The sequence below is a fragment of the Pogona vitticeps genome, chromosome 5 (genome assembly GCF_051106095.1).
Source record: "Pogona vitticeps strain Pit_001003342236 chromosome 5, PviZW2.1, whole genome shotgun sequence".
Classification (NCBI taxonomy): Eukaryota; Metazoa; Chordata; class Lepidosauria; order Squamata; family Agamidae; genus Pogona; species Pogona vitticeps.
In genome coordinates, this window is record NC_135787.1 from 146,395,419 (window position 1) to 146,420,164 (window position 24,746).

A 24,746-nucleotide genomic window follows, 5' to 3' on the forward strand; every position below is an offset into this window, starting at 1 on the left:
CATACATAGTATCAATAAAATAGGAAGGAATATTTTTACATTTCGTATTTTCTTACTTTAGTGAGCACTATTCTTTCATAGCTTCTTTCTTCCATCAAATGTGAACATGTTTTTTTTCTTAGTGACATCAGCAAGCTTAAAACAAAATACTAAAATGATTTAGGGATTGTGTTTTTGTGACTGTTGATTTTTATCTGACATTTGTCAACTTCAGTATGTTCTGGTTTAATACTAATACTGTGTGACCTTTGTTAAAGGCGACAAGAGTTTTAACAAGACCCTTGTTAAATATTCATTGGCATACTCATAGGTGGAGTTTAGTGATGTTTGAGGGGAAATAGAAAGATAAATGATCCCATGGGAAATCAAGAAATGTTACAAAGCTGAACTCTTCTTAATGAGGCAGAATTGCATGGTGTCTGGAAGTGCACCCTGTCTAAGAGTCAATAGAAGAAGTTCCTATGTCAATAACTCCTTTATTTCCCACCAACTCTTCTTAGCCCAGTCTCTACTAATGCATGATGGGTAACTTCCACTTAACTACAACACTTAAAGCACCGACCAATAATTTAGGACTTCATATTTGACCTTTAAGATTTTAAGGTACTGTACATCACATTTCCCTCTGGTTCACTGTGGCTCATTGAACACAGTAGTTAAATGTTATAACTTTTAATTAAGGCAACAGTCAACCCCTGAAATTGCTCTTTATGTTTTCAAAATGATACTTCCCTGAATTGTCTGGGAGCATCTGTGAAGCAAAATTAAAGTGCAAATTTGTCATCATCTTTATCACACTAATCCTTCCCCAGAGATCTTGATTTAATTCATTACAACATCCAAAGTCTTCAAGCATATTCAAGATAATTAGATCCATATTATCTTTAATGATGTTGTTTAAACCTCTGTTTAGACTAATGTCCAGAAAAGTAAAGGGTAAGCACCAGAAATTAAAACAATAAATTGAGGAAGTCAAAGTTTCAGTCTTAGCCTCTGAAACACATTCAAAACCTCTAGACTGCAGAGTTGATAATAATCTTTTCTTAACTTGCCCACAACTAGTAATAGTGTCTCCATATCCAAGCATTTTGTCTTACATATAAACTCTGTTATTACCTTTTGTAATAACAACTCTATACACAACAGAGTTGTTATTACAAAAGGTAATAACAGAGTTTATATTAAGAGTTTATATGTAAGACAAAATGCTTGGATATGGAGACACTATTACTAGTTGTGGGCAAGTTAAGAAAAGATTATTATCAACTCTGCAGTTTAGAGGTTTTGAACGTGTTTGAAAGTGGAGAGCCCAGCACTAAAACATGTTATTCTGGTGATGGAGTTTTCAAATGGTTTGAACCCAGGTTAAGGAATTTGACACTTCAGGGTTTGATATTCCTCATTGTGCCTTGTAGAAGAAGAGTCAATCTTTGTGGTTTAAGTCGAGTTACACAGTTCCAGAGCACTGACAGAAGGGAATGATAAAGTACTTCTGAGTACTCTGCACCTAGATACAGTAAATGTGACAACAGAAAAGTTTTGCCATTGCTGTTTCATTTCTAGTTCATTGTATGGCAAAAACATGATATAATGTCGAATAAAGTTGGCAGCAGAATCTTCAGACCTCTGGGTAGAGTGGGCGGCATATAAATTAAATAAATAAATAAAATAAATACATAAATGTTTATTAGAATACGTGGCATGAAGTAAATAAATTAATGTTAAGAAAGGACATGTTATGCCAATAAAGCCAGATAATGGCAAAATGGCTTTGCTGGTATGTCTACTTCTTGGAGGACATATTAGCAATAGTAATTCATTCTCCATAGTACTGTATGTGCTTTCCAAGAAACCAAAATAGTTTGAGTTAAGATCAGTGCTTAATTGCTGCTTAGAAAGCACATATCTGACATGGAAGCAGCCTCTCCTCATCCCCAGTATGTGAGGAATGATGGTGTTTTTTTTTGTTTGTTTGTTTGTTTGTTTGTTTTACTGAAGGCAAGGCAAGTAAACCCAAACTCTTCTTTCAGTTATCTGTACTAAGGGTGAACTCTCACAATGAACCATTGCTGAATCAGCTGATATATTATTATTTTGTCTTTTTCTTATTTAAGTGTTGGGATTTAGACCTAATCATGCTTGGACTAATATGACTAACTTGTCCCAGTGATTTCAACTACCAAAATCCTTTTGAGTAGATACATTTTGAAGAGAAATTGTCCGAGGTTAAGAAATCAATGTAGACATGACCAGTTGCACGTTGAGTCATACAATCCAATATGAAATTGATACTGTCTGAAGTCCAGTTGCTCAGCATAGTATAATAGGATCACTGATTCAGTGCAGCGTTGGTGAGTCAACTCCTTCACATGTTCCATTGATGCAGTGGACTTATTCTAGTTGTGACTTACTTGGATCAATGAAACTTACAAAGAGGTTAACTATATAATCCCAACCAATTCAAGGAGCCTACTCTAGTGCAGTTTAGTACACTAAGCAATAGGATTTTAATCAACGTCTACAAAGGTTTCTTAACTTGGGGCAATTTCTCTTCAAAATATTGCTACTCTAAAGGATTCCAAAAACTACACCATTTATGCTATAGTAACATAGCTAGGTAAGATTTGGTCCTCTTACCTAGGTATATCTACTTTAAGTATGACTATGTTTAGTAAAAAAAACACCAACATCTCTGTCTGTCTGTTTTTCTGTCTGTGTTAGATAGAATTCTGCCTGAAACAATGCAAATATGTTGTAAATTAGCAAGGGGAAAGGAATGTTCAATGTCTGTGACATACCAATAGGGCAAGGTTCATGGTTTGGGGGGAAAGAGGATCCTTCAGCATACCTTTTTAACTGCTCTCTTGTTAAATTCTGAAGAAAGGGATTAGTAGTGGGAGAAAAGAGAGGTTTCCCAAAATGAATGTCCATGTTTGATTACCATTATCATTTAGTCAAATATTTTTTAGAGAGTTTAATTAATTTCACTGATTTCATCCTTTAATAGCAAATATTCTTGAGCTCATCTTCCACAAGTTTGCAGGTATATACTTTTTTCCATGATTTCTGTAGCTCAGGGAAAGAATTTTTTCACACTCTAGATCTTAGAAACTTAGGTGTTAGGTTTCTAAGTGAAATTCTAATTAGATTAGAATAGACATATTGAAACAATTGAATGCAAGTGATCCCATTTGTTTAATGTGTAGTCTAATTATATAAGCAATTAGACCCAATTCAGGTCTTTTCAGCTACACGGTTTAGCCACAGAATTGTATGCAGTATTGTTGTTGTTTAGTTGTTAAGTTGTGTCCAACACTTCATGACCCCATGGACCAGAGGACACCAGGCCCTCCTGTCTTCCATTTCCTCCCGGAGTTGAGTCAAATTCATATTAGTAGCTTCAAAGACACTGTCCAATCATCTTGTCCTCTCTCGTCCCTTTCTCCTCCTGCCTTCACACTTTCCCAACATCAGGGTCTTTTCCAGGGAGTCTTCTCTTCTCATAAGATGGCCAAAGTATTTCAGCCTCAACGTCAGGCAGTATAGGCCAAAACAAATAAAAGACCAAAGGTTCTGTAACTGCCTGTTTTAGGTAGCAAAGTAACATTCTGACAACATACTGATTAATCATATGAAGTTTCACTATTCTCAGACATTTTCACCATTGTCTAAGTGATGACTTGTTAAAAGAAAATAAAGTCAATTGTGTGTAATAGTGGCACATCAAAGTGAAATGTCAGATCCCTTCACATTATGCTCAGAGCAAACTATGAAGCTGCATATATTACAGTAAAATGACTCTTATTTTATCATTTATTTTGTTTTGAAATGGAAATTACTTTTTTTTAAAAAAGTTCTGTTGACTACTATGTTCCGTAGTTCCCTGCAATCCCCCTGTAATGCAGACAGAAATTAAGTTGTGGACATGAAACAGCTCTGTTTCAGGAAAGGTATAAGTTGTTGCCTCCTATATTTAGAACAATCTAAACAGTAATAAGCTAGTCACGTCCTCTACATTTCATATGAACCAGATGATGCAGTGTGTTTTTTAAAGAGCTGTGGCAACTAAATCACCTTATTTCCATTGTTTCAACACTGGCAGCCAGTTTGTGGCCAGCTTGGGTTTTCTAATGTTGATTTAAAATGCCTATGGTGGGCGGTGGGCTCATGGATTTACGGTGCTCTTCTGTATGGGACTAGCAGCGCTTCACAGCAACCCTGTTGTTTTTGTGACAGGATCTGTTTGACTGGTTTTGGATTTATGAAGGAAATAATTCAGAATAGAGTAATAATTTTCCCTTGGCAATTACACTAACATTTGGTACTTTGTCCCTAAGGGGGAAATGAATGTGTTGGGTCTATCTGTGGTTTCAGTGGCTCAGTGTGAAAGAACAAACCAAGGTCAGAAAGCAGCTATACAACACGCAAATGCGGTCTATAAAATTACTTATGTAGTTTTTAGCTAATTTTATTGAAAGCTTCTACAATTTAAAAAATGATTATTCAATAATTTAAGGTTTAACACTTGTTTCAAACAGCGTGGAATATAGCAAATCCCATGGTATTGTATCTTGAATAATTCCATTTTGGTCAGTGAATCAAAAATTGTATGTAGAATTTTTATTTTTGTTTGTATATGTGTCTCGTATTATTTTCTGAAAGAGTGGAATACTTCTCCACTGGCTCATGGGGTGTTAAATCTTAAGATCCCTTAAATCTTCCAGTGGTTATTAGTGCCTAGCTAATAAATATGAAAATTTTGAGTTTTATTCAGTGTGTGAACTATCATTACAGCATTGCAGTGTCATATGTAAATATTTTGTAGCTAGAACATCATAGAAAGATATCAAACTGTTACTAATTTTTGAAACTCCACCCTAAACACATAGTCTGCTTGTTTCATTGTTTTGACAATGTTTCTGAAGCAAAAGAAGTATTGATAGCTGCATATAAGCAACAATTTATCTTGACCTTCCTGTACATGGTATATTCCCAGCACTGTCAAACTGATATGCAGTGAAAATAAAGAAGCCTCTTGGTGTTGTTCTTCTCATCAATATTGGCCAGTCACACAAGCATTGACTAGTGCTGCTGCCCCAGTTTCTTCCAGAAAATATTGGCATCACTTTCAATTGAAAACCTGGGTACACAAGATGAATTGTAACAGCTGTGATGGATGAGAACTGGATGCTGTTTCTGTATTTTTCTTGCTAATAAGTGGAAATAATGAAAAGGACAATATGACATAGCAACATATTGGTGTTTTAAGGTATTCAGTGAAAATAGTCATTACTATTTATAGGTTTATTTATTTATTTTATTTATTTCATTTATATCCAGCCTATCTGGTCGGGTCAGGACCACTCTAGGCGGCTAGAGTGCTGGTACTTCGAGAAGGAAGAAATATGATAAATTAGTTCCCAAACATCACCCACCTTGAGGCTTGAAAATTCCAAACTGCAACAACCATGCTAATTTTGCTAAAATGTGGAAATTGAATATTAAGAGTTTTCTCCAAATTTTATGAAAATACTGTATCCTGTTTTCCATTGTGACCCATAGGACACTGGTTTTTGCCACTGTGGAGTAAAAGAACACCCTCCCATTTAGACTACAAGTTGCCTTCCTTAAAAAAAAAGAACCAAAAAATCAATTATGAAAATTCTGAGGAGGAACAATCATGCTGCTTCCATTGCTTCAGTTTAAACTCACCGTCCAAAAATCCTGTTGCTTGACATAGTAAATTGCACTTCAGTATGCCCACTGAATCAATTAGGTTTTGGTGAGTCTACTCCTTTGTAAGTTGCATGGATTCAAAGAGGCCAGCTCTTACTGGACTATGCTAAAAGTAAGTTGCAGTTACAGTAGGACTATTTGAATCAGTGGAACGGATGGAGAAGTTGGCTCATCAAATCCCTGTTGATTCAGTGGACCCACTCCAGTGGAATATAATGTATTAAGCAAGTAAGCTGCAATTAGAATAAGCTCATTTGAAGCAATTGGAACTTGCATAGGAGTTGATTCAACAAGCAGCATTGTTTTGTTTAGCAAAACTGTCCACTGTCCACAACACAACCAACTTTTTGTTGAAAGCAAAACTCATTGCTTCAGTAGTTCAAAGGCAAGAGCTTGACCATTGCATATTGGCCTACAATTTTTTTGCATTAAGTACAGTAATTGCTCTTCTTACTGCTAGAATGTGTAAGTGATCAACACTTTGGAAGTTCTGTATCTCAGAAGATCCATCCCTGCCTTTACAACCATGGCCACTCAGTATAGAAACCTCTCGCATCAATATTTTACTTCATGTTTCTGAAGAAGTCAATTATAATCTATGAATGCTCACCCTGAAATAAGTTACAAGAGATAGCACAAGACTTTGTTTCTATTACAGCACATATTGATAAAGCATGGATCTAATCCTGGCTTATTGTCTTGGCTTTTTGACCAATGTGAAACAAGAGTTCCCTGGTACAACAGAGATATTTGTGTTAATGCAAGTCAGCCCTAACTTAAATCCAGCCCTACTAAGATTCAAATATATGACTTTCATCTGAGAAATAAGCAGGCATCTCAGAAACGTCAAGTTACCTGGAAGGGAGTCCAATGAGATAATTGTTTTGCCCCCAAATATTTAGACATTACTTTGGGTTTTACACTGAACTGTAAAACATGTTGTCAAAACACAAAACAAAAAGTCTCCCCAAGGACTAATGTTCTTTGAACCCTACTGAGAACAAGTTGGGGTGCATAACTGCACACACTAAGAACTGCAGCCTATGCTAGAGATGGGCATGAACCACAGTTCGGCCCACTTTGGCACAGCACTGCATAGGTATTCCATAGTCACTGCACACTCCCCCTCCCACCTCCTCTGCATGCTTGCCCATTCCCTAGGTGAAGTGCACTTCCATCCCCACCTCAGTTTGACTGCCCACTCACCAATTGCAGTGCATGCTACCCTTCTCTGCCCACTTAGACAAGGAGGCAGAGCAGGGAAGGATTTGATGTTTGCTGCTCCAAATACTCTTAATGTTGCCTGTGGTACATTTGTTAACAGTACTGTGGGTGCTGCTGACACAAACAAACAGAGAAAGTAGAGTTGAAATCAGTACAAGGAAGTCAAAGGGAGGACTGTGTGGCCACAGCCACTCATCCAAGTTCCCAGTTTGGAAATAATGAGGAATTGTAGCTTGATGGAAACACTTAAGCAATGCATGATGGGAAGAGGTTTCTAAACCATGTTTTATAAAGCTTCAGACATATTTCTCAGTGCATCTGTATCTCCTCAAATAGCACAATAGTAGTAGTAGGCATCCTTCAGTCTTGAGAGACTGTGGTAATGCGCTCTGAATACAGGTCTTGGAACAACGTCTAGTGTGGCTGAAAAGGCCAATTTGAGAGTGACAATCCCTTCCACACTGAAGACAAATACAATCTGTCCCCTGTCCAGCTCCCTGATTTTGCTGGTTTCGGGATTGCCTCTTTGCCTTGGCCTGCTGTACAAGTGTCTCTTCAAAATGGGAGAGGCCATGATGCACCGCCTGCCTCCAGGTTGAGGTTTCCCATCTGTTAAGGTCCATTCCTAAGGGCTTCAGATCCTTGTATCACAGCTGTGGTCTCCCTCTGGGGTGTTTTCCCTGCACTAATTCTCCATACAGGAGATCTTTCAGAATCCAACCATCAGCCATTCTCACGACATGCCCGAGCCGATGTAGACGTTGCTGTTTCATTAATGTATACATGCTAAAAATTCCAACTTGTTCTAGGACTACTCTATTTGGAACTTTGTCCTGCCAGGTGATACCAAAAATGCATCAGAGACAACACATATGGACCATGACTTGTGTTTTCTTCAGGCTGGTTGTTAGTATAAAGTCTTGGCAGGCCTTACTAAAATGATTCATAAGTTGGAGGTCTTCAGCAGAATGGGTGACAACAGCTTCATCATCGGTGAAGAGGAAATCCCACATGCATTTCAGCTGGACTTTGGTCTTTGCTCTCAATTTAGAGAGATTAAAGAGCTTTCCACCTGATATAGTCCGAAGATAGATACCTTCTGTTGCAGTTCCAAAGGCGTGCTTCAGCATGACAGTAAAAAAAAAAAAAAAAAAAAAAAAAAAAAAAATCACTAACAGGGTTGGCGCGAGAACACAGCCCTGTTTCACTCCGCTTTGGATGTCAAAGGGATCTGATGTTGAAACATCAAAAACTACAGTACCCTTCGTTTACTCATGAAAGGACCTGATGATGTTAAGGAGTCGATGTGGACATCCAGTCCTGGGAAGTATTTTAAAAAGGCCGTCCCTGCAAATGGCACAATAAAGATTGAGCAAAGCAGTTTGGGGCTAATGCAGAAGCAAGATGAAGCTTTAATGGAAAATATATTTTACAAAATTATACATGCCACCCTGAATCAGTTTATCCCACTTGTCTATGTAATGATTTTCTGCAAGAAATGTTTTGGACAGATGACTTGTTCTTTTCAGGCTTTTTGAATGTTTTTACAACAAATATACCCATTTAGAACAAAGAGAAACTTGTCTGTATGTATCTCTTTTAAAAGAATTACAAAACTTTAAAACTTACTTCAGTCTGTGGATATGGATTCATTCAAATTGCAAATATTATTATAAATTGCATATTTTTTTAAAAAAAAGCACATGGCATGTATACATTTTTAAAAAGTAGTGTTGACGTTATTGTATAATGTGACAGAATGATTATACCTCCTTCCTTGTATGTTTATATAAAAGCCTGCTTTAGCTTCTGCTGTCATCAGAGAACTTTCCCCCAAGAAATAATTCACTCTCTCTTTTTTTCTTTGATCATACAGAGCTGGCTATTTGCCTCAAAATATCCCACTGGAGCTCATCAGATATCTATCTAAGGAAAAGGAATTTCTGCCTTGGCATGCTGCCAGCCGAGCTCTTTACCCACTAGATAAGTTGCTGGACCGCACAGAAAACTACAACATCTTCAATGTAAAGATTTGTTTGTTTTCTTTCTTTCTTTCTTTCTTTCTTTCTTTCTTTCTTTCTTTCTTTCTTTCTTTCTTTCTTTCTTTCTTTCTTTCTTACTACTGGCTGTACTATTATTGTCCTTCCCCTTAAGATTCTTTAACTTGGCTAAGGCCTTCCTGTATGATCAGTCAAGGTGCTTGCATAGAAATATTTCTATACTTACTGTTGTTAGCTTTAAATACTGGCTTTTAATGATGTAAGCTGCTTTGGATCCCTTTTAAGGAGAAAGGTGAGGTAACAAATGTTTTAAATAAGTAAGTAACAACACCCAAAATGCTGTACTCTTACTATTATAATTCCTAAATGAATTTCCATGATAACTATGGACAAATTGCCTGTATATATTTTTTTTAAAAAATGGAGGGGGCAATGTGTTATCAACATGTAAAACACATTGGAAAGTTTTTTTTTAAAGTTTCATAATCTATTATTGATTGTGGCCAGGATCTAGTGATGGATTCCAGTGCTTCCATGGGATCTGGCAATCTTCCCTTTCTCCTACAGGCCCTCTCCCCACTATGCCTTAAAAAACTGCTCCAGAGGAATAGAAAATTCTGCAGCAAATGTTTGGTGCTGTGAATGGCAACAGAGAGAGAGAGAGAGAGAGAGGAGAAGAAAGTCCCAGTTCCACTATGACTAGATATTGATATATACTACAGGATCTTGGCCTTTGTCACAAAACTGCCAGCTAAAAGACCAAATTGCAAAAGCAATGAATATGCAGCTTGGGAGGTCAATTGCCTTTTCCTATTGCACATTGCTGCATTAAGGTAAAATATGCAGACAGTGCAACAAATGAGAAATTTTAATTTAATACATGAGATTCTTAAAATGTAGGAAACCTTATGGAAATTTACTTCATTGGGGCAAGCCTTTTGAAGGCTCATTGATTTCCACAGGAGGGCTAGGCCTATTCTTGAATGCTACCTCCACAGATTCCCTCCACAAATAAGTGGGATTTAAATGTGCTTAACATTGGGGATGTCATACTCTTTGTTTCTGTCCTTACTATATCGTAGGGAATGTATGATTCAACTGGTATTTAAATAGCAACATTAGATGAGCTGTTCAGTACATAGACCAATAATGTTCTGCACATATGTTTGATTCCAGACTTATCCAAGGGCAGCAGTGATGCTGTTACTATTGCTTTTGTCAAAAAAAAAAAAAACTTTCTGAATTCATTTCACTTCTTTTCAATGCAATGGATTACTAATGCTGATCTTTCATAGTAATAACATTTTACTTTCTACAGAATCTTAATGCCATTCTTAGTTGTGGGCAATCTGCACACAGGATCAGGAGGTTATTCAAAGCTCCACTAAAAATTGATTCCTGAAGGAAAAAAAATACCTTCCAGAGGCTCAGACAGAGCTGGACCCAATCCTTTCCAGTAGTGCCAGGGACTGAATGAGGCATATGCTCTGTCCATGATAAATATTTTGGGTGCTTAACGCTATATATTAAAATCTTCCACCTTAAGTATTATATTGCATTGATCCAGTCAGGAACAGAGGAGAATATGTATAAGTCCCATGAAAGTTTTAGTTCATTTTTGGAACCTAACTCATATGTCTTGTATTTCTACCTCACTTTGTCAAAAGCACTGTCACCCATCTTTTACACTAGGTTCTAGCATAGGGAGCAGTGGAGTAGGAGAGGCAATGAGTTAATGCAAGTCTATGCTATACTGAATTTTTCCACTCACTCCAATCATTTCCTTTGTCCTTTTAATGGCTATCAATAGACACTTAATTCTGTGCAGTGTAAGCTTTATTCCTCTGTCAGATGATGCTGAATTAAATGGAAAACTGGGTTGCCAACTTGCTTCTGCCTACATTGAAGAATTTTTATAATTCATTCATTGCTGACTTCTGTTGAGTCTTACTGTTTAAAAATCCTATTTTAATAAATAAGAATTGTAAAAATATTGCTAGATGATGATTCTTCATAATGTAGGAACTGACAACAAAGATATAATAGTCATTTTTATCGCAAGAAAAACTTGCCTGCCATAGAAAGGTATATATGTATCTCCTTTCATCTTGTCATAACATGCAGCTGAATATGTTATCATGTAAATAAAAATCATCACTTTTATATTGTGCTAATATAATGTGAAATACATTTTTAAGGCTTCATTTTTATTTCACCTAAATATAGAAATCTGGCAGTAAGAAAATTATGATAATGACAGTGGAATACTTTGTAACCCAACATAGAAAGTAAAAGGTTCCTTTTGTGTAAGGGTCAAAAGTAGAAAACATATTACCCTACCTTTGCTTTTAAAAATGCCAACAACTAAAAGGACACTGAAATACAGATCTCATTAAATTGTCCTCTCTCGAAATGCTGCTCACATTATTCAATATTATTACATCAATTGGCTCTGCTTGTGTAATGGCCTTCCCATATCTGGGCATATAAAGACAGCCAAGCCTATCAATTTCATCTCTGTGTGTGGCCTAAATGTGTCACTTATAAATGTTTAATGATGGACATTACTCAAACATGCATTTTTAAGTCAAGAGTAGCCTGCCAAGGTAAATGCTAGGTTGTCTAAGCACAAGCAGCTTTTCATACTTGTGTCAAGTATACATTAAATTTCTAAAATGCAGGGCATGATCCAACTACTATTAAGCACTGTTCAATCTCATTATTAAAGAAGAACATTTAAGAGCTTGGTTTACTCTCTCTTGCAGAAATCAGTGGGACCTAAAAGTGTTTAACCTTGGTTGCACCTCACCTGTAACTAATGCTCTCAGCTTAGTTCTCTTCTGCTAGCAGGAACCTCTTAGGGGACTTTGTTATTTTCTCCTTTGTAGCCCCTACTCCCAACCCTCAAAAAATCTGCTCTCGGATGTTGGAGGGCAACATGAAATTGTTGAGTTGAGATGCAAAGGGAAAATCAAAAAAATGTTGCAACTCCCTCTTCTTCTCACAGAGGAAGTCCCAGGCCTTCCCTGAATGTAGAGGAGAATTCGGGATCTATGTTGTATACATCAACAACCACTAGTTTTCAGTATGATAATAAAGTAATCTTGCTGATTAATCTTTTATTCTTAATGTGTCACCAGTTTATGACACATACCCTGTTTCCCTGAAAATAAGACCTAACCTAGTATGATTTTTAAGGATGCTTGTAATATAAGCCCTATCCCCAAAATAAGCCCCAGTTAAGTGAAACTCCACCATCCACCATTGTGCAGCAACCAGATGACATGACTGTATTTGTATAAATGTAGATTGTTGTGCATGAAAGAATAGAACATCCCCTGAAAATAAGCCCTAATGCATTTTTGGAGCAAAAATTAATATAAGACCCTGTCTTATTTTTGGGGAAACACGGTATATCGCCAATGACATTAGAAACATGATGTTGTAATGTTCCTAGACAGGAAGCCATGTAGTCTTGGTCAGTATAAAATCAGATTTTCCTGTTTTTGAATTCTGTGCACAAAACCATACCAATGAATGAAGGTTTTGAGGGTGCATGCATTGTGTTCAACCATGTAGCACCTTCCCATATGTTGGGCCTAGCATCCATAGCAAGAAGGATAACATACATAAATATTCCATTTCTAAACTACTTTTAAATTATATGGTTTGTGTTAAGTTTAACTGAAAGTGTATGATACTGGCTGTCTCTCCCCTCCCCCTTTTCTGTTTCAGGAATATATTTTAAGACAAGTTGCTTCAATGTATCTTAAACTTGGATGGCCAACAAATAGTTTGGATAAATCCTTTGTTCAGGCTTCCTACCAACATGAGTACTGTTACACCTTTAATATTTTTTTCTGTAGTAAAATAGTTGTAGTAATCAAAATGTCACTTGATTTGAGCTTAAAGAGTGTGAGTTATCTTTCATCTGTGCTGGTTATTATTAAGCATGAATTAGCCATCTCCCTTTGCTTAAGTACATTTTTATTTATCTTGTTGAAATCAATTTGATGCCTTTTGCTTACTGAATTAATGTTGGAATCTTGTTCCTATATCTCATCTTAATACTTAAAAAGACTAGTTCTTTTTGTTACAACTTAAGTTCTGGAGCTTTTTCAAAATGGAAATTATAAAGATTAGTAATATGCTTGGCTGTAACTGACAGGTTTTGTAGTAAACTAAATGTAATTACTTACTAGGTGATGTGTCAATTTTGTAAATGTACTGTTAAAGCACTGTTAGTATGTTTACCTTTGTTAAATATTAGTTTAGATCTTGTAAGCAATGAGGTGTTTTCATCTGAGAATTTGAACATATTTATTAACTGAGCCTAATGCTATTTTTGTTTGTGTTTTGGGATACCTAGGGAGTTACGCCGTGAAGTGATTATGCTAGCCTGCAGCTTTGGTAACAAGCACTGCCACCAGCAGGCTGCAACTCTAATCTCAGACTGGATTTCTAGCAACAGAAACAGGTAAAGAATATGGCAGTGTGCATCTCCCCTTTTTCAAAAAGCATTTATGCATTGTGATGGAAAAGAAAACATTGTTTTCTTTTTTTCAAAGGCACATAAAAACCCTAAGACTAGTATTAACAGTAGGAGGAAAAAGAGGTGGCTGTTGCATTTCATAGGCATGATTGTTTTTAAAGGAGGGGAAATGATCTGCTTGACGTTTCTTCTTAACTGCAAAAAAGTGTGACTACACAGTGGGAAGAATGTGAATTGATTCACGGTGACATTATACCCAGGAAGTTAGTTTTTTCCAGATGAATTCTCTTCAGCTTGACTACACAGGAGTCAACAGAGAGTGGGAGGGAATCAGTCTTGTTTGCAGCTTGTTAACTGTTTGAATCTTCTCTTCCTTATACCTAGTTTCCCTCTTCCCTTCCTGTTCCATTCTCTTTCTTTCTTTCGTCTTTTAAAGGCTGGCTGTTCTAGCTCTAAGAGAGCTAGGTGACCAAAGAAAAAAGAAGAAAAAGAAGAGCAATCATCAGAGAGACACGAGGGAGTTTTCAGTTCAGCCTTATTTCTGGCTTGTTAAGATAGCTGCTTGGCTGTCTAGATTTGGTGCTGTTAGGATTGAGCTACCTTAAAATGTCCTCCCCCTCTCTCATCTGATTCCTCACTCTTTTTTCTTCTTCTTTGGTCAGCTAGCCACCCTAGTGCTATATTGACAAGAAAGAAAGATAGAAAGGAAGGAAGAGCACCGGGTGTGACGAGGTGAGGATTCATACTGTGGCTATAGTCAAGGATGATGGCAATTACTTTGTTTATATGTGAAAGCCAGCCTGTGAAGCATAACATACTACTGCAAGCATCTGTCCAACCCATAGCTCAGTAAGCAATTAAAACAGTAAACATTCCTTATCTGTCATTGATCCTAGCTTCACCCATCATTCCTTTACATTCCCCTGCTTTCAGCCTAAGCGATAAATATTTGCAAATATGCATCATATTAGTACTTCTTCTACCTCAGAATAGCCACTCCAGTGTTCAGATAGGCAGTCATGTTCTTAGAAAATGCTGTTGCTCTGACAGGCGTAAGGGAAAACAGAGGGAAATAAGGTTATATATCTTGTACTTCATATTTTCCTATGCATCAGTGTAGTGTTCGTAGCTGTGGAACTAGTCGAAGAGTCCAAGTCTGTCCTTTGCATTTGGTATCAATTTATTGAGATACTTTAAATCTACAGCTGTTTAAATCTGTATTGTGAGTTAAAATGTGGTTTCAGAAATTCACCTCTTGTACTATTCTGTGGGAGCTATTGCTTTCAGGAAATTAAGATGTTTGCGGCAGCCCTTTCATGCGTGAAGAAGTACATTATTCACATCCCTTACTTAATGACAGCATAGTGGCTCAGCTGAAAAAATTAAAAGAATTACCATACTTCTGCCTGAGCTTGAGAATCAGCCTTGTTAACCTTTTTTAACCTTTACAATGCATCAATTTTGAAAGCAAAACGTGCTTTATAATACATTACACCTTGCAGAATTCACTCAATGTATCATTGACTTTAAAAGCTCAAGAAAGAACTTTCCAAAAAGAAAACCAAGAACATGTTGTCTGCACTCCAAATACTTGCTGTACTGCTCCATGTATTTAAATGTAATTGTAGCGCCAGAGCTACCGTGGCAAATCATTTATAGTCCATGCTTCAAAATTTGGAGCATCTTTCAAATTTGCAGAAGAGTCTATCCAGAATCACAGTTTGGATTTTGAGCTAATAGATCCACCATTGATATGGTATTTTCTCTCAGACAGTTGCAGGAGAAATGGAGGGAACACCGACAGCCATTCTGTGTGGCCTTCATAGATCTCACAAAGGCCTTTGATTCGGTTAGCAGGGATGGCCTTTTTAAAATACTTCACAAGATTGGATGTCCACCTTGACTCCTTAACATCATCAGGTCCTTTCATGAGGAAATGAAGGGTACTGTAGTTTTTGATGGCTCAACATCATATCCCTTTGACATACGAAGTGGAGTGAAACAGGGCTGTATCCTCAGGGCGACCCTGTTTGGGTGTGTTTTTTTTTCTGTCATGCTGAAACACACCTTTGGAACTACAACAGAAAGTGTCTATCCCCAGACTAGATCAGATGGAGAGTGAAGACCAAAGTCCAGGTGAAATACATGTAGGACTTTCTCTTTGCCGATGATGCAGCTTTTGTTGTCTATTCTGCTGAAGACCACCAACAACTTATGAATCATTTTAGTAAGGTCCGCCAAGACTTTGGATTAACAATCAGCCTGAAGAAAACACAAGTCATTGGCCAGGGCATGGACTCACCTCCCTCTATTACCACCTCTACACAAGAATTTGAAGCTGTTCATGACTTCGTGTATCTTGGCTAAACGATCTCGGACATTCTTTCAAGACTGAAAGAATTAGCCATGTTTAGCCTTGAGAAAAGAAGATAGAGGGGTGATATGATAACACTTTTCAAATACTTGAAAGTCTGTCACTCAGAGCAGGGGCAAGATCTGTTCTTGATCATCCCAGAATGCAGGACACATAACAATGTTACAGGAAGCTGGATTTCAATTGAATATCAGGAAAAACTTCCTAACTGTTAGAGCAGTAAGACAGTGGAACCAATTACCTTGAAGGTGTTGAGTGCTCCAACACTGGAGGCATTCAAGAGAAACTTTGACAACCACCTAGCAGATGCCCTTTGACTTGTATTCCTGCATCGAGCAGGGGGCTGGACTTGATGGCCTTATAGGCCCTTTCCAACTTCACTATTCTGTGATTCTATATTTTCTGTATGTTTTTTGAGAATAAGGAGAAGTAATGTCTCCTCACATCGCCTTAACAACAACAAAAATCAACTAATTTAAAATTAAAAGTAAACACAAGGCTTAATAAAAATATTTTAGATTGAAAATAAGAATGAACTTTTTTTCTGGAATAATCCAGAAAATCTGGAATAATCTAGTAAAGTATCTAATTATAGAAATTTATTAAAGATGATGAAAACAATCTTAAAATCTCACATTTTCATGCCTCCGTTTGAATTCTTAATAAGCCCCATTTTGACAATTGTACTAAGTGGAGCCAAACTGTTTAAAGCCCCTTTACCTCTAAGCAGAGAAACTATAGGATAATGTTGCCATCTTGTTTTGCTTGTAAATTCACTAAAGGTAGCTAACTGATCTTCTGGAGAACAGGTATAGGAAAGTGCTGTTGTGTTCCCTTGCTTATTAGCTTCCCACAGGGATCTTAGAAAAGAAACAAAACAAAAGAGAACAAAATCCTTAAAGATTAACTGCTATATTTCCATGTGAGTTTCATGAATCAAAACCTCTTCCTCAGACATAAGAGTGAAGCTACAGAGCAACTATAAAAAATATGTATAAGATGTTTTATAAATGAAATATGATGCCTAAAAATTATAAAAAATATATGGAAGTACTTCTAACAAATGTTGGAAATGCAAATTAAAAGAAGGTAGTTTTTATTATATGTGGTGGACTGGTAGGGAAGTTAAGAACTTTTGGAAGTTAGTCCATGAGTTTTTATAAAAAATGTTATCCTCTATAATTCCATATGAACCTTAACTGTTTTTGTTGAATATAATACCGGATTTGATAGAAAAAGAAAAAAGGTACTTGATCATACATGTAATTACATCAGCAAGAATTTTATATGCCAAATACTGGAAAAAAAGAGGAAACTCCAACAATCTAGGAGTTAATAGAAAAGTTTTTCAAAGCCGCAGATATGAATATTTTAACTGAAATATTAAAAGGCAAATAAATTGTTGAGGCTAGAAAAAAGCGGGGATCTTTATATAATTTAATGACAGACGAGAACATGAATGAATTAAAGTTACGAGAAAGAAGATAAAAGATATAATTGTAGATTTTAAAGGCTTAGAAAAAATGGCAAGATAAGTGTGAAGTAAGCTTATTAACAGGGCTTGAAAAATGCACCCGTTCACTCATCTGTGACGAGTAAAAAATGCTGCTGGACAAGTCACAGCTCCCTCCCTGCCTGCCTCCTTCCCCACCACCTCTCTCTCTCTCTCTCTCTCTCTCTCTCTCTCTCTTTGTAATCCCGCAGTCCACCCCTCCCCCTCCGATTGCAAAAGGAAAACTGCCCTCTTCTCATGAGAAAAGAGTTCGAGCGGTACATAGAGATATAGCTCTGCAGGAGGATGTAGAGTAGTCCCATGCTGGAGAATATGGAGATTCCCTGCTCCCAGTTTCAACTGAATGAAGACACATCCTGGGGTGGGAGGGAACCATGGCTTCTTTAAGAGGCTTTTGCTTTCAGTTTTATTTTTGCAGGAGATATTCAAAAGAAAGTCATTGAAAATACAAGCTTCATGACCTCACGTCATGGCATGCACCTAATAATGCAACCCAAGTCTGAGGGTATAAATCAGTGATTCCCAGTCCCAATAAATTGCAAGGCTGTAGTCCTGTCATGCTGACTGGTGAAATTTTTGACTGACTGGTGAGACATTCTAAAAAATTTTAAGCCTGTTTTAAGAAAAGTTTTAAGAAAACATATTGGCAATAGTAATGATATATATTGTTCCCTATCACATTCTGTATTTTTTATTTACCCCAGTTTACCCTGTTCTGAATCCCCTTTCCCATGATTTTCCCCTATGCAATGGAAAATGATTTTTAAAAAAAGAGTGAAGCTACAGGGCAATCATTTATACATTGCCCCAGGGTAAAGTGACAATGGTTGGTTAATAGGCACAAATTGCACTTTGTGTGAGTCAATGTAGCATTTCGCACCCAGTAATGACTTAAGTCCCCTGTTTGATATTCAGTTCTTTTCCTTTGAAGCTTTGTTCTGTAAAAATTCACAATATTTAGGAAGTAAAGGAACCTCAGGCTATAGATAACAGCAGCAAATACAACATAATTGTTGTGGCATTACATATTTGTTAAGAATCCTTGACTTTACCTTTGAATTTTTGTTCTGTAAAAAGTGACAATGATGAGTTAATAAAGTAGCCTTATGGAGAATAACCACATATAAGAACATAATTATTGTAGTATTTACATTTGTTAATCACTTAAGAACTCTTGACTAATATTTAATGCTTTAAGATGAGTACCCAGTATAGGTGTGTATCTAGTCTCAGCTATCTCTCTTTGGATTCTTGTTCTGTAATGTTTGTTTTCCAGGATTGTAACTTTCTAATCCTGTAAAGAGTGTCCAGGTGCATCGAAATGATCTGAAACAGGTTTCTGTGCATTGCCATTCCTGATGTCCAATTTATGCCCCTTAATTATTTTGAGCACAGATTGTCCCATTTGTCCTAAGTACAGTGCAAAAGGGCATTGTTGGCAAAGGATGGCATGGATTACATTAGCAGAGGAACAAGTGAAAAGGCCTTCGATATTGTGAGTGGATTGTTGGAGCCTATAATCATGTTGCCAGAGTAGATGTGGTGACAGAGCTGACATCCAGGTTAGTTCTCATCTAATATGTTTGCACAGACTAAAATGGCTGCCGCCTGGAAATCCGCAGATATCTTGTCAGCCGTAGTGTAAGTAGAATTCCAAACTAACGGATTTTGGTCTGATCCAACAGGCAATTCTTATTTCTATGAATAGTTAGAAGGACAGTTTATTATCACATAAAAATTATATAATTCAAACATGCCAGTGGATCACAGAGCCAAATACTTTTTGATTATCCTTTCCTTGCTGGTTGGCTTGCCTTCGCACCTCCATCTGTGCATTAGTTTGACCATATTTTAAAAATGTCCACAAAGTAATTTTAATAAGGAGTTAGAAGTACCTGAGTATTGAAAGCTACTGAGCCTGCGGGATATTTTTACATACGTAAACACATGATGTCTCAGAGAATCAACATTTATCTGCAAACAGGACACCTTCCACACTGAGGTGTGTTAAACTTTAAGGATTAAGTCTACTTTAAAGAGATGTTAACTATACAATCTCTATGGGGAGAAATATAGTTATATATTATGCTAATTTTTAAAAAACCCAGGAAAATGATGGCAACCAGTTTTGTTGGATTTAGTTAATTAATAGGCCATTGCAACAATGAAGGGGAATCTTACAGTGGAATCAATAAAGCTATTTAAGTAGAAAGAAGAGTGTGCTGAGTACAGCTTAATCAAGACTTTGGTGTTGTGAAAGAAGACCCAGGGCATGAATTCAATAGAATTAAGGATTAACATGATAACAAGTAAATGAAAGTTTTCTTGTCCAGGCACTGCATTTAAGAAGAGTTAGTTCTCGCATGTTTAGATAGTTGAGTAAAAGGAAGATATTTTCACTAAATTTTGTAGATTTTATGTGTTATCTATTAATTTAAGATTGTTGTGCTTGATTTAAAAGAGCATTAGGATGGGAAAGGTCACTGAAGGTTAAACTAGATACTGTATTAAATGGTATGAATATTTCTTATGATTAGCCCATTTTCCTTGCCACAGTTTGATCAGATCTGTAAATTTAATTTGTCTTTATCTTAGAGTGACTAATCATGTAACAAATCTCTCTGAAATGCAAGATATGTACAGTAGGTGCGGAAAAATCGCATGCTTTGCCAGACATTTTTTTAGCACTGTAGTTTTGGAAGAGGTAGCCGTGTTAGTCTGTGCAAGCATATCCAAAGGAAAAAAGAACAACAAAAAAGACAAAAACATGTGACATCTTAAAGATTATTATATTTTAATGTGAGCTTTCATGGATCAAGTCCATTTTGTCCAAAAAAGTGGACATGATCCACGAAAGCTCACATTAAAATACAATATTTAATCTTTAAAGTGCCACGTGTTTTTTTGCCTCTTTTTTGTTCCTTTTTCCTTTGGATTTTGCCTGATATTCTTTCAACAGTTAAGGGAGCTGCTCTTCTAAAAACTTGCTAAATATGTTACCTGGTTTGATCCTTAGTCCAAATTACAAACTGAACCTTAAAAGCACAGTCCAAGTAAAAGTTCCCCTTAACATTTTTAGTCCAGTTGTGTCTGACTCTAGGGGGCGGTGCTCATCCCGTTTTTCAAGCCATAGAGCCAGCGCTTATCTGAAGACAGTTTCCGTTGTCACGTGGCCAGCATGACTAGGGAGTGCTGCTTTACCTTCCCACCGAGATGGTACCTATTTATCTACTCGCATTTACATGCTTTCGAACTGCTAGGTTGGCAAGGAGCTGGGACAAAGGGACGGGAGCTCACTCCGTTGCGTGGATTCGATCTTATGACTGCTGGTCTTCTGACCCTGCAGCACAGGCTTCTGCGGTTTAGCGTGCAGCACCACCATGGCCCGCAGCACACAGTCCAATGTAGAAGTAAATCTGTTTTTTGTTGACCTTGAAGATCAACAGAATCTTATATATATATAGGATTGGAACCTTATATTCCAAATATAGATGGAAGAATGTTTCTTGATCATTTCATTTCCAGTCTGCCTCTTGAAAAAGAGATTGAGATCTTTTATTTCAGGGTTTTTTTTTTAAAGGAAATCAGGATCATGCTTAGACAAGGATATGTGCTATATGCTACTAAGAGATAGGGTTGCTTCTAACATAATGCATGTTGCTCAAAGCAACTCTATGCAAGCATAAAAGGAAATGTGCAAGCTTTCTTTTCAAACCAGAGGGGATACTTAAGTACTGAAGTATCACTCCCTGCAGTAGGAAACTGAGGTGATAGATGCTAACAGCATGGAAGTGAAATGCAGGCAGTGGGAAAAAGAGGTATCAGAAAGCCCAAGTAAACCCCAGGGTCCTCATAAGTAGGAAACAACTGCATATAAAACAGTCCAGTGAGTACTCAGCATGCGCAATAACTAAATTGGATATGTGGAATACTCTATTTAAGTTGGGGATTTTTTCTGAACAATATTGGTGTGGTTAAATAAGAATTTGCTCATTTTTGCTATGAACAGTTCCACATGAGGGGGTGCTGATAAGTATTGAGCCTTTCCCAGAAAAAAAATTGAGGTAGGAAGCTGTAACTGCCACACTATTCTACATATTCCCCCAGGAAGTCAATGCACTTGTGACATCTGTCCTGCAGCTTCTTAGGTCCCTGCAAATAAAATTCTTCCGACAGCTGGTGTAACCACTCATTTGCAGTATTAGTTGCCTCCAGAATACTCCCAAATCATTGTCCCTTTAGGTGTTTTTTGAGTTTGATGAATAGATAATAGTCAGAAGGAGCCAGGTCGGGAGAATAGGGTAGATGGGACATCACTTGAAAGCCTAAGGATGTCAGTTTTGCCATTGTTTCACCTACAGTGTGTGACAAGGCGTTGTCATGCAACAGGATGACACTTTTGGAGAGCTTTCCTTGATATTTTTCCTTGATGTTTTGCCTCAGTTTCATCAGTAAAACACAGTAATATTTTGCATTGATGGTTGAACCCTGTTGGGGGTAGTCCACCAGCAGAACTCCCCCTCCACCCCCAATAGTGAATGAAGGCTGTTGGCTGGTCTCTTCCTTGTGAGAACACTGCCCAATCACAGCCAGCCACACAACGTCCTGATTCTCTTTCTTGACCGACCCTGTAAAGCTGATCAGAACATTTTTGAGTGCCAACACACAGCTGCACTTTTCCTCTGGTGGCATGAATTTATCTAGTTAATGTTTAATGTTGAGTAGGAATTTATGGGGAGTCCATTCTTGTTCAGAATCTTTATGCACAGTAATTACAGAAGTTTCCTTATCTGATTAATAAGGTGTTGTTTGCACGTTGATACCTTGCCTTATCAAGAACCTGACTGAGCACTTGGCACACAAATGGCATGCATCCAGCATTTTGACAGTTGTCTGCAATTAGCCATGGCAATTTCCATTATTCCCCTTGTATTTGCATAAATATTCAACGGGATTCTGACCACTCTTTTTCATGCTGTTCATAGGCTTTTTAATTGGCATGTCTGTAGCATAAGAGTTGGCTGAGTTCATGTACTAGATCACTGGTTCTTAACCTTGGGTTACTCAGGGGTTTTGGACTGCAACTCCCAGAAGCCTTCACCACCAGCTGCGCTGACTGGGGTTTCTGGGAGTTGCAGTTCAAAAGCATCTGAGTAACAAAGGTTAAGAACCGCTGTACTAGATAATAAGTAACATAACAATAATTCTGTTCTTTAGAAACCGCTGTACTGCAGTCAAAACTGTGCTCACGACCTGGGGTTCAATCCCAGGTAGCCGGCTCAAGGTTGACTCAGCCTTCTATCCTTCCGAGGTCAGTAAAATGAGTACCCAGCTCACTGGGGGGGGGGGCAATGTGTAGCCTGCATAATTAACTTGTAAACCGCCCAGAGAGTGCTTGAAGCGCTATGGGGCGGTATATAAGCAGCACGCTTTGCTTTTTGCTTTGCTTTGATGCAAACTGTTGATTCAACCAACTCTCATACTATTCCATTACTCACTAAATAGTACTGATATCCTTTGGAAGATGCAACATTCTGTTGTATGTGTTTTCTAACACTGTGTCTTCCAACACAGAGATTCTGAAAATCTAGTGTATTCTGTAGTATTAATCATTGCTGCCCAGGTAGCCAGGACAGTTCTTTTCATTCCTCAGAGTTTAATAATGCAAACAGTAACCTATAATGCCCATCATCACCATAGAGGTGAGGAATTATAGCCCAGAACATTGCAAATAAAAAGTGCAGATCTGAACAGAAGTTAACATTTTAACCGTTTTTTTCAGGATGAATTGTTGTGGTATGTTAGTGGAGAATTCCATTCCACCAGTAACTATCACACTGAGTGGTATGGACAGAGGATGGATGTATTTTTATCTAATAAGTAAAGGCTACAAAATGAAACAATGTATTTATTTAACTGTCCTTTCAAATACAGTGTTTTGGTGTGTTAAGGAAGGGTTTAAAATGGCTCCATCTTCCTACAGAGATGTTAAGTGAGAGATATTGACTAAAATTGTATAGAGTTTAACCGGAGTTTTGGTGTTCCTATCAGATATTTTCCATTTTTATACCCACAGAAGGCAGCCAACTTAGGTCATTAGGGTAAAGTGCGGTTGCATTTAGAATTCAGGTGCAGTAAGTGATAGCCTTTGACTACCATCTCACAGGGTATTTATTTATTTATTTATTTATTTATTTATTTATTTATTTATTTATTTATTTATTTATTTATTTATTTATTTATTTATTCATTCATTCAATCAATCAATCAATCAATCAATCAGTCAATCTATCTATCTATCTATCTATCTATCTATCTATCTATCTATCTATCTATCTATCTATCTATCTATCTATCTATCTATCTATCTATCTATCTATCTATCTATCTATCTATCTATCTATCTATCTATCTATCTATCTATCTATCTATCTATCTATCTATCTATCTATCTATCTTCCGACCACTCTAGGCGGGTACTCTGAGCATCAGCAGTCATTTTTTTCTGTTGGAGTAGTCACACTATCCATTATTTCTGCAGAAGACTGAGTGCAACATTGTATGGTCAGCTAGGGGAAGTGGAAATCTGCAGGTAGATTTGGGCTTTTAAAGCAATACAAGATAAAAAGATTTGCTTCTATTTAGTATCCCGTTATGTGAAACGGCAAAGTAGTTTAAAAATAAACACTAAACGTAGTATCTTAAGTGCCAAAACCAATAGAATGTTTTGATTCTTTATATAACATTTGTTAAAACTACACAGGGTCTTTTCTGTAGAATAACTATACTTTGTTCAAAGTCTGTGTATATGATGTGTGTAATGCATCTGTTCAGGTACTGCAGTTCAGCAAAGCAGCTGAGGCTTTGGGAGCCTACTGTGCCTTTAATTAAGTTTCACTCACTCTTCTTGTGCAGTATCTATTCCTGCAGGCGTTGGGTCATCACTGACTGGTGTGTTTCATGATTTTTGCCTTTTCTATTTATATAAAATTAAATATCACAATATAGCTATTAATTCTTTGAAAAAAGGAAATAAGGGTCTTCATCCCCAAACAGGTACAGAAAAATATAAATGAAGGCAGTTTAAAAGGCTGTGCATCACTAATCTCAGAATCACAACAAAGGATCAGTCTGGGAAGCAGGCTGAGCATGCAAGAAGCTTTTAATTAATTGTGGAAAATACATTTTCTGAACAAGACTTAGCAGCAAGTAAACATGGTAGTAGGATCTTGCCTACAAAGGAGGGCATTGCTGGATAATGTAATACAAAGTATTTTTGTGAATTGTCCTTATTAATCCTCTTTTCTAGTGAGGAAGGAAGAAAAGAGCCTGCCAGCAAATAGAATCTTAAAGCACAAAAACAATGCTTAATCATGTGACAAGCTAAATATTAGGTATGCTGATTTA

At 37.1% G+C, this 24,746-nt stretch overlaps 1 protein-coding gene across 1 annotated transcript in view; it reads left to right on the forward strand.

Moving 5' to 3' along the window:
• TRHDE (thyrotropin releasing hormone degrading enzyme) overlaps positions 1–24,746 on the forward strand; it is a 277,072-nt gene that overhangs the window by 237,380 nt on the left and 14,946 nt on the right. Inside the window, exons 13-15 of the mRNA XM_073000372.2 lie at positions 8,837–8,984; positions 12,696–12,793; positions 13,330–13,437. Coding sequence (XP_072856473.2) covers positions 8,837–8,984; positions 12,696–12,793; positions 13,330–13,437 — 354 coding nt within the window. The remainder of the gene's footprint in view (positions 1–8,836; positions 8,985–12,695; positions 12,794–13,329; positions 13,438–24,746) is intronic.